This window comes from Debaryomyces fabryi, assembly GCF_001447935.2.
Source record: "Debaryomyces fabryi strain CBS 789 chromosome Unknown contig00016, whole genome shotgun sequence".
Taxonomy (NCBI): domain Eukaryota; kingdom Fungi; phylum Ascomycota; class Pichiomycetes; order Serinales; family Debaryomycetaceae; genus Debaryomyces; species Debaryomyces fabryi.
The window spans coordinates 99,583-110,069 of record NW_015385442.1 but is presented as its reverse complement, the minus strand read 5'-3'; the positions used below and the strand labels follow the sequence as shown (position 1 = coordinate 110,069).

The 10,487-nt window shown below is 36.3% G+C and overlaps 4 protein-coding genes across 4 annotated transcripts; all 4 read left to right on the top strand.

The window, feature by feature from the left end:
• Nucleotides 1-886: 886 nt before the first annotated feature.
• Nucleotides 887-1,477, top strand: AC631_01276 (ubiquinol--cytochrome-c reductase subunit 6; the record flags this gene model as incomplete). Its single annotated transcript, XM_015610106.1, has 2 exons — nucleotides 887-943; nucleotides 1,064-1,477. 2 exons carry the CDS (start codon nucleotides 887-889, stop codon nucleotides 1,475-1,477), a joined length of 471 nt encoding a protein of 156 aa, XP_015469123.1.
• A 1,042-nt stretch (nucleotides 1,478-2,519) lies between these two features.
• On the top strand, nucleotides 2,520-3,428 carry SBP1 (Sbp1p; the record flags this gene model as incomplete). Its single annotated transcript, XM_015610105.1, has 1 exon — nucleotides 2,520-3,428. One exon carries the CDS (start codon nucleotides 2,520-2,522, stop codon nucleotides 3,426-3,428), a length of 909 nt encoding a protein of 302 aa, XP_015469122.1.
• Nucleotides 3,429-3,714: 286 nt separating this feature from the next.
• Nucleotides 3,715-4,778, top strand: AC631_01274 (60S ribosomal protein uL2; the record flags this gene model as incomplete). Its single annotated transcript, XM_015610104.1, has 2 exons — nucleotides 3,715-3,718; nucleotides 4,018-4,778. 2 exons carry the CDS (start codon nucleotides 3,715-3,717, stop codon nucleotides 4,776-4,778), a joined length of 765 nt encoding a protein of 254 aa, XP_015469121.1.
• Nucleotides 4,779-5,477: 699 nt separating this feature from the next.
• AC631_01273 (uncharacterized protein) lies at nucleotides 5,478-10,406 on the top strand (the record flags this gene model as incomplete). The annotated part of the gene is made up of 1 exon (XM_015610103.1): nucleotides 5,478-10,406. The coding sequence occupies one exon, from the start codon at nucleotides 5,478-5,480 to the stop codon at nucleotides 10,404-10,406; it is 4,929 nt and encodes a 1,642-aa protein (XP_015469120.1).
• Between the last annotated feature and the right edge of the window lie 81 nt (nucleotides 10,407-10,487).

The window sequence follows — 10,487 nt, the reverse complement described above, 5'->3', positions numbered from 1 at the left end:
TTGTCTTTGAGATTGAAGGTTCCTCCAGCTATTGCTCAATTCCAAAACACCTTGGACAAGAACACCGCTGCTCAAACCTTCAAATTATTCAACAAATACAGACCAGAAACTGCCTCTGAAAAGAAGGAAAGATTAACCAAGGAAGCCGCTGCTGTTGCTGAAGGTAAGTCCGCCAAGGACGCTTCTCCAAAGCCAGTTGTCGTCAAGTACGGTTTAAACCACGTTGTTTCTTTAGTTGAAAACAAGAAGGCCAAATTAGTCTTAATTGCCAACGATGTTGACCCAATCGAATTAGTCATCTTCTTACCAGCTTTATGTAGAAAGATGGGTGTTCCATACGCCATTGTGAAGGGTAAGGCTAGATTAGGTACTTTAGTCCACAAGAAGACCTCTTCCGTCGCTGCTTTAACCGAAGTCACCTCCGCTGACGAAGCTGAATTAGCCAAGTTAGTTTCTACTATCAACGCTAACTTCATTGAAAAATACGAAGACTCCAAGAGACACTGGGGTGGTGGTATCATGGGTTCTAAGGCTAACGACAAGATCGCTAAGAAGGCTAAGGCTTTAGAAGTTGATCCAACTGTCCGTGCTTAAATCTCATGTTTATAGTTATTTAATAATTATATATAATCGGTCGTTCCAAGTACTTTAATACATATGTATCTACTTAATTCTTGGATATAGTGTCTCGTATACTGTATTACTATACTACATACGTCTAAATTTTTCAGCTGAGGTCCGGGTAATCGAGTTCGAATTTCTGGCCAATAACAGTTTTGATTTTTCTCATTTACTCAATGGTAGAAATTTGGGAACATAGTTTACATAGGTTTAATTAATAACTGAAAATTATATTATATACATTATATTATAAATAATTGCCATAATGTCATTCTTAAAGGATTTAATAGAATCAGCTTTCCCAGTTGCTTACGCTGAAGAAGTATGTATAGTATTTTTTGACCATTTTGGAGTCCATTGAGTTTGTTAGATTAGGACATATTCGATCTAAAGTGTGGGCGAACACTGTATTCATGTAAGAGAAATTCTAACCATAATATAGCCAGCTGAAGAAGAACCTGTTGAAGAAGAAGAATCTACCCAAGAGTCCGAAGGTGACGAAAAGGAATCGGGTGATGATGCCGAAGAAAGTGACGACAAAGAATCGGGTGATGCTGAAGAAGGTGACGAAGAAGATGAAGAAGATGAAGATGACGAAGACGAAGATGACGAGGACGAAGATGAAGAAGAAACAGTTGATCCATTAGACTCTTTACGTGAAGAATGTACCAACACCCAAACTTGTAAGCCATACCTTCACCATTTTGAAGAATGTATTGAAAGAGTCACCAAGGAACAAGAAGAAGAAGGCTACGAACATAAAGCATACAAAGAAGACTGTGTTGAGGAATTCTTCCACTTACAACATTGTGTCAACGACTGTGTTTCCCCAAGATTGTTCCACAAATTAAAATAATCGTGTTTTCGTTTGGGTGACGTAGCCCCCACAGGGACCATTGGCCACGCATAATAATTGGGATGTGTTTGTCTTTAGGCCGATATACGTCCAATTGTTCCAAAAAATGTATCGCACATTCAAAACTTTCAAATTTAATGATAGCTTCCGAAGTTCAGTTTATTAGAAAATCGCCTATGCATTTCCATGTGTTTGCTGTTTTCTCATTACCACCATTTTTATTCTCTAGAAAAAAAGTATACATTTTTGATTTGTTTTGCCAAAGTAGTTTGCTTTATTCCTTTTTGTTTTTCTTAATCGTTAGTATACTGTGCATATAGTAATTAGATATATATTTATTGTATTTCATCTCAATTCTACAACAACGCTGTAGTGACCATCAATCCGAAACCAGACTCCCTCCAGCCAGCTGATTATATCTACTATCTGTAACTTCCTCGTCTTCGGTGCATCAAAGTCAACCTTCACGTGTATGGTCAATCCTTCCAAGACCCGTATAGCTGAAAGCTATGGTGTCACTGTTTTCACTACAAGTATGTCTGTACTACTATGGACATGAACACACCATATGGCATACCAGTCTCCGGCATTGCACTGATGCAAAAAACATAATACTGCCAAAATCCGATAACTGATTCTGTTCGGTCCCTGAATTGAACCCTGGTCCTTTTTTAAAGATGTTCAATCGCGGTCAGGTAGTGGTGGGTTTTGCCATCCTTTAGTAGATAAAACGAACAACATATACCTTTTCCGTAACAAGTACAAAAATCTAGCAATCAAATCACCAGTTAAGTCAATTGTTTGTGAAAAATACTACTATTATCCATTTATATACTGTGAAAGTTTTGAGTTTTTTATATACTAAAAAGTTATTGAATTTATCCCTCACCCTCACTGAAGAATTGAAAATTTAAAGATGTCTACTGAAGAAACTAAGCAACCTATTGAAGAAAGAATTTACATTGGAAATGTCGATTACAAGGCAGACGAAGAGGAATTGAAACAATTCTTCGATGGATTAAAAGTGTACGTATAAAAGATCATGGGGAAAATTGGTTGCCCTGGACAGATAACAAGCGAGTGTTTGGACAGGACCTTCATAAGAAGTAAATTGGGAGATAAAAGACCGAATACTAACTATACTAGCACCGAAGTTGATATTCCAAGCAAAACGTTTACCCGTGGGAAGCAAACCATTGATAAGCATCTTGGATTTGCGTTTGTTCAATTTGAGAACAAGGCAGAAGCCGATAAGGCCATTGAGGATTTCAATGGAAAGGAATTCAAGGGGAGAAACATCTACGTGAAGAAGGCGGTTCCACCGCCAACCGAGGAGGAAAAGAAACAAAAAATAGAAGCATTCAGGGCCAAGAAGGCCGAACAAAAGGCCAAGAGGGCTGAAGAGCAGGCTGAGAAAGCAGAAAAGGAGCAACAAACCACCAAGTCGGACGAAGCGCTGACGAAGGAAGCAAACGGCGATGTGAAGCCAAAGAAGACCAAAAAGAAGGCCGCCAAAAAGGCTGTCACCGCTGATGCCAGTACCCCGGAAACTGCGACTTCGTCTGATGACCCAAAGGATAAAATTCCAGATGGTAAGCCATCGGCCGATACCATCTTCATCACCAACTTAGACTACAAGGTTGACGTCAAGACCTTGAACAGTCTTTTCAAGGAATTGAAGCCAAAATGGATCCATGTTCCTACAAGAAGAGTACCATATCACATCCTTAAGAGACAAAAGAGTAAAGGTAGAACTGTCTTCAATAAGGGTATTGCATTCGTCAAGTTTTCTAGCGAAGACTTGCAAAAGCAAGCTATTGCTGACTTCAACGGTAAGGAATTGAACGGTAGAGAAATCATTGTGGATATTGCCATAGATGCCAGAATTCCAAAGACTGACACAGAAGAGCAAAACTCACAAGAAGAAGCCTCTCAAGATGAAAAGCAATAACTAATCTCATCAAATATAAATGGATAAAAGTGATTTATTATGTAAATATATTTGTTTATAGTTAATAATTCATTTTATTAATGTTAAAATCTATCTGTCAAGTACCTGTAAGAAGTTAATCGTGTGGTGGTCCAGCCCTAATATATACCAAATGATTATTGTGACTATGAAATTTTTTTGTGCGTGAAAAATTCTCAATTTTCACTTGGGTGTCGTACATAATTAATCACCATAATATATACGCTTTAGTTTTCACTTTAAGTCTAAAACTTAATTCAATAGCAAAATGGGTATGTAGTAGACGTTATATACGTTGTTTATGGGTCCCACGTTTAATATCAATGTCAGGTTACCAAGAAAAATGAAGAAAATGGAAATAGAGAAATAATTATAATTCGAGATGAACACGATTGTTTAAAAGCAAATGATTGTTTAGAGGGCAATGAGAATGAATATGTTGGCAAGTAGTTGTTTGAATGATATATTTGTCCTACAATGATGAAAGCTCAAAGAACGCAAAAAAGAACTAGCATGAAATGACTGGGAGACGTAATTAAACTAGTATACAGAATACTAACAAAACTTATAGGTAGAGTTATTCGTAACCAAAGAAAGGGTGCTGGTTCTATCTTCACCTCGCACACCAGATTAAGAAAGGGTGCTGCCAAGTTAAGAACTTTAGATTATGCTGAACGTCATGGTTACATTCGTGGTATTGTCAAGCAAATCATTCACGACCCAGGTAGAGGTGCTCCTTTAGCCAAGGTTTCTTTCCGTGATCCATACAAGTACAAGTTGAGAGAAGAAACCTTCATTGCTAACGAAGGTGTTTACACTGGTCAATTTATCTACGCTGGTAAGAAGGCTTCCTTAAACGTCGGTAACGTTTTACCTTTAGGTTCCATGCCAGAAGGTACTATTGTCTCCAACGTCGAAGAAAAGTCTGGTGACAGAGGTGCATTAGGTAGAACCTCCGGTAACTACGTTATCATTATCGGTCACAACCAAGATGAAGGTAAGACCAGAGTCAAGTTACCATCTGGTGCTAAGAAGATTCTTTCTTCTGAAGCTAGAGGTGTCATCGGTGTTGTTGCCGGTGGTGGTAGAATTGATAAACCATTATTGAAGGCTGGTAGAGCTTTCCACAAATACAAGGTTAAGCGTAACTCTTGGCCAAAGACCAGAGGTGTTGCCATGAACCCAGTTGATCACCCTCATGGTGGTGGTAACCATCAACATATTGGTAAGGCTTCTACTATCTCTAGAGGTGCTGTTCCAGGTCAAAAGGCTGGTTTAATCGCCGCCAGAAGAACTGGTTTATTACGTGGTACTCAAAAGACTCAAGATTAGATTTTGTGACGAAAGCCTTTTTGGCTTTTTTCTTAACTTGTTACTATCCCTTTTCGTTTATATATCTTAAGTAGGTTTTCTAAATCCTTTGTGCATTAATTAATACATAAACTGTATCTCTAAGTCCTGTCTGAAATACCAGAATGTACTTTTTCAGTCCGTCTATTGTTCTCAAAAGAGCAAAACTCCGTAATAGTTAATCTAGCTTATCGCCGCTAACCTTATATAATCGCGGTATAACTGATTTTACTATTAGCTGTGCCCTTTATTCTACGGTATCCCCTCTAATGACTCATTATATACAAAAACGTTCTACCTAGGAGCCACATTTATGTGCCTGTTTAAAAATGTGTCGTAAATCTACGTTTTTTGGTGCCTCTTTCTCACACGTCTTTGATTATCTTTTCAAGGAATTTTGAGATAGACATTATATGACTGATTGGCCAATTGCAGCGCTTCTTCTCCTCTTCATATTCCAGTTACTAGTAGTTTATGCGTCATTCTTGTTTTGGTTGTTTATAATTGATACAAGACCGTTTATTAGTCATAATTTAGGATTAGTCTAACATTATATAGAAGATTTTAATATGCGGCATCAATTTTTTGTGCAGTCATAAATAAGTGAAAAATCCCATGTAATTTTAAGTCTTCTATTTTTTTCCTTATCTTTTAAAGATTATTTATTTATAGACACATATAATGCTGTATCAGAATAGTACGTGCCCCTTTTGGGTGTTCGACGATATAACAAGGTGTTCTAGAGATAATTATTTAGATTTTGGTTTACCGTTAATATTATTAATAGCATCATCACTGGTTTTAGTGATTAAAAGTACAAAATCCATACTAAAGAGGAATAAGTCTATCAAACTACAAGATGGAGAGACAAGACCTCTCTTGTCCAACTCTGGTGCTTATGGGACGATTGAAGAAGAAGAGCCCAGAAAGGACGCGATTAAGAAAGCCCATTTCGACCTTAATCGTTTGACTGATACCAATGAGGATGGTTCACCACACGGCCATATTCAAGAAGTATATAAGAATGCATGTGAAAGATTTAGAGTGTCCCTAGAGTATTTGCTAGTTGCGCTACAATTGGGAATTTCCCTTTCTGCATTCTTTGTCAGGGACCTTCGTAAGGAATGGAAAAACACCCCTTATGTCCCAGTGACGAAAGCTTTATTTTGGGCTTATTTATTTACTATCTGTACTATCCGTACTATAAATTTAAAGAAGGTCACAATTCGTTTACCCAACTTATGGGTTCATTCCACCACATTATATTTCTTTAACTTTTTCCCTGCCATCCTTATTTTCAGATCTGTTTTGATTGGCCATATTAAGAATAAAACAGTTCGTACTTTCTATATCACAGAATTTGTCATTGCGTCTATCTTGTTAATTTTGAACTTCACGGCAAGTAGTGGCGATAAACCTTCAAAATTATATGTTACTACTGATGGTGTCAAGCCATCACCGGAAACAGTTTCTAGTATTTTGTCATTCACTACTTATTCGTGGTTGGATAAAATGGTTTTTCAAGCTTATAAGAATCCCTTAGAGATGAATGATATTTGGAGTTTAAGACGTGATGATTATGCCCTCCTTGTTTTGCAATCATTCGAAGCCAGTAAATCAACGGCAAAGTTCACTATTAAACTTTTTTCACATTTTAAGTATTTATTTGCAGTTCAGGCATTTTGGGCCGTTGTTCAATCTATAACCGTATTCATCCCATCATTATTGTTGAAAAGGATTTTAGAATACGTTGATGATCCAATTTCCACACCAAAGAATTTGGCTTGGACTCTTGTATGCTTAATGCCGTTTATTAAGATGTTGGATTCTATAGCCTCAGGTTGTTCTTTATTTTTGGGTAGAAGAGTCTGTTTAAGGATGAAAGCTATTCTTATTGGTGAAATCTATGCAAAAGCTTTAAGAAGAAAAATCACGGTATCTGAGGTTTCCAAGAATGATGCTGATTTAGACGACAAGACCAAGAAGAGCAAGAAAAACAAAGACAAGAAGAAGAAGAACGATAAAGAAGAAGATCCAAGTAATACGGCTGAATTAGGTGCGATTATTAATTTAATGTCTATTGATGCTTTCAAAGTGTCTGAAATTTGTGGTTATCTCCATTTTTTTGTTGGGGCTTTTTTTATGATTATTATCTGTATTACTTTATTATATGGTCTTTTAGGTTGGAGTGCCTTAGTAGGTGCTATTTCAATTGTTGCTTTATTACCGCTTAATTACAAAATTGCGTCATATATAGCTGGGTTGCAAAAGAGAATGTTGTCTATCACGGATAAGAGAATTCAAAAGTTAAATGAAACCTTCCAGAGCATAAGAATTATCAAAATTTTTGCCTGGGAAAATAAGTTTTTCGAAAGTATTATGAAAGTCAGAAATGAAGAAGTACATGAATTGAAATTGAGACTGGCATCCTGGGCTGCTGGTGCATTCGTCTGGTTTATTACTCCAACATTGATTACATTACTTTCTTTTTACTGTTATACTGTTATTGAGGGCAATACGTTAACTGCACCTATTGCTTTCACAGCATTGTCCTTATTTACTTTATTAAGAACCCCATTAGATCAATTATCCGATATGACTTCATATGTTGTACAATCCAAGGTCTCTTTAGATAGAATTGGTGAATTCTTGGATGAAGAAGAGACTTCGAAATATGAGCAATTAGGTCAAACTCCAGGTCCAAACTCTCCAACTGTTGGATTTGAAGAAGCATCTTTCGCATGGAACTTAAAGTCTGAAAATGATTTCAAATTAAGAGATCTTAATATTGATTTTAAAGAAGGAAAATTGAATGTTGTCATCGGTCCTACAGGATCTGGTAAGACGTCGTTGTTATTGGCTTTGTTAGGAGAAATGGACTTAATATCTGGTAAGGTTTTCTTACCTGGCATTATTTCAAGAGACCACTTGGTTGTAGACCCTAGAACTGGTTTAACTGATTCCGTAGCCTACTGTTCACAATCAGCATGGTTATTGAATGAATCTATCAAGAACAACATTACATTCTCTTCTCCATTTAATCAGATTCGTTATGACAAAGTTATAGAAGCTTGTGGTTTAAAGCGTGATCTTGAGATTTTAAGTGCTGGAGATGCAACTGAAATTGGTGAAAAGGGTATTACTTTATCTGGTGGTCAAAAACAAAGAGTCTCTTTGGCCAGAGCATTGTACTCAAATTCGAAAAATGTTTTACTTGATGATTGTTTGTCCGCAGTTGATTCACATACGGCGTTATGGATTTATGAAAATTGTATCTCTGGACCTTTGATGGAAAATAGAACCTGTATTTTGGTTTCCCATAATGTTGCATTAACCGTTCAAAAGGCTGAATGGATTATTGTTATGGAAAATGGTAGAGTTAAAACTCAAGGTAATCCTGAAGACTTATTGAAGACTGGTGACTTAGGAGATGACGATTTGGTTGCATCTTCTGTTGCAAATTCACGTAGCCAATCTTCTGTTAACTTGAAATCTTTAGATGATAAAAATTCCGAAATGAAAGCTAAAAGTGCTGCGATTGAAGCCAAATTACAGACAATTGCAGACCAACCTGAAGATGATATTAAGACTGATGGTAAATTAGTAGAAGAAGAAGGAAAGTCCATTGGTATTGTTGGTTTCGATGTTTACAGCGGGTATGCAAAACTTCTCGGTGGTTACTCGACTTGGACTGTTATCCTTCTTGCTTTTGGTGTTTCTCAAGGTGTCTACATGCTTCAATCATGGTGGTTAAGAAACTGGTCGTTAGATAGCGAGAAGTCAAGTGAGTTCTTTATGAGTAAGATTGCATTAGCCTCTGTTGGTACGACTTATGATTTTTCCCAGCTTAGACAACTACCAATTGTTAATACTATTGTTGGAGCGTCATCTTTGGTAGCTTCTAGTGTTTCAAAAGTAAATGCTTATAAAGAGGAGAATAACACTTTATATTATATTACTATATATGCTGTTATTGGTATTAGTTATGCCATCTTTGCATGTATTAGAGTTGTTGTCACTTTCTTTGCGGGTATCCAAGCCTCAAATAGAATTTTCAAAAAAGTATTAACTTCTGTTCTAGGAGCTAAGTTGAGATTCTTTGATAAAACTCCACAAGGACGTATTATGAATAGATTTTCAAAGGATATTGAATCTGTCGATCAGGAGCTTATGCCATTTGCTGAAGGTGCATTTATTTGTGTTGTGCAGTGTGTTTCTACCTTAGTGCTTATTACGTTTATTACTCCCGGCTTTTTAATTTTTGCATTTATTATTTCTTTCTTATACTACTTAGTTGGTATATTCTATGTTACCACCTCAAGAGAATTGAAGAGATTTGAGTCGATTACTAAGTCTCCAATTCACCAACATTTCTCTGAATCTTTGACAGGTGTTGCAAGTATTAGAGCTTATGGGGTTGAAACAAGATTTATGAAACAAAACTTGAATTCTATTGATAAAAATAATAGACCATTTTTCTACTTATGGGTTGCAAATAGATGGTTGTCATTCCGTATTGATGCTGTTGGGTCATTAGTTATGTTTTTCTCGGGAGTTTTTGTATTACTTTCGATTGGTAAAATTGATGCTGGTTTAGCTGGTTTATCTTTATCATATGCAATCGCATTTTCAGAAAGTGCTTTATGGGTTGTTCGTCTTTATGCTACTGTTGAAATGAATATGAACTCTGTCGAAAGATTGCAAGAATATTTCACAATTGACCAAGAACCACCTCAAGAAATCCCTGAAACTGAGCCTCGTGCTACATGGCCTGAAAGGGGTGAAATTAATGTTCAAGATGTTTCTTTAAGATACGCTCCTGAATTACCCAGAGTTATTAAGAATGTTACTTTTGATGTGGAACCTAATAATAAGGTTGGTATTGTTGGTCGTACTGGTGCAGGTAAATCAACTATCATCACTGCTTTTTTCAGATTTTTAGATCCTGAAACAGGAAGCATTTTTATTGATGGTGTAGATATTACAAAGATAGGTTTGCGTAATTTGCGTCAAGCAATTACCATTATTCCTCAAGATCCAACCTTGTTTACAGGTACAATTAGATCCAATTTAGATCCTTTCGATCAATACACTGATGCTCAAATATATGAGGCCTTAAGACGTGTTAACTTGATCAGCACAGAGGAGTTGACGACTGGTTCTACTAATGAATCGAGTGAAAATCAGAATAAATTCACAAACCTTGACTCTGCTGTCAGTGAGGGTGGTAATAACTTATCACAAGGTCAAAGACAATTAATGTGTTTAGGAAGATCTTTATTAAAGAGTCCTAAGGTTATTTTACTTGATGAAGCTACTGCTTCCATTGATTATAAATCAGATGCCATGATTCAACAAACAATTCGTCAAGAATTTTCTAATTCAACTATTTTGACTATTGCGCACAGATTAAGATCTATTGTTGACTATGATAAGATCTTAGTTATGGATGCCGGTAGGGTAGTTGAATATGATAATCCATACGTCCTTATCGCGAATAAGAATTCTTTATTCTACAGTATGTGTGAAAACAGTGGAGAGTTGGATTCTCTTACAAAGCTCGCAAAGGAAACTTATGTTAAGAACAAAAATAAAGCAATCAAGCCTTAAACTGTGCGCTGACTCTATTTATTTCCTTTTTTATATCTCAATTAATAAAAATATAGATTTTAGGTACTGTAATATGATTGT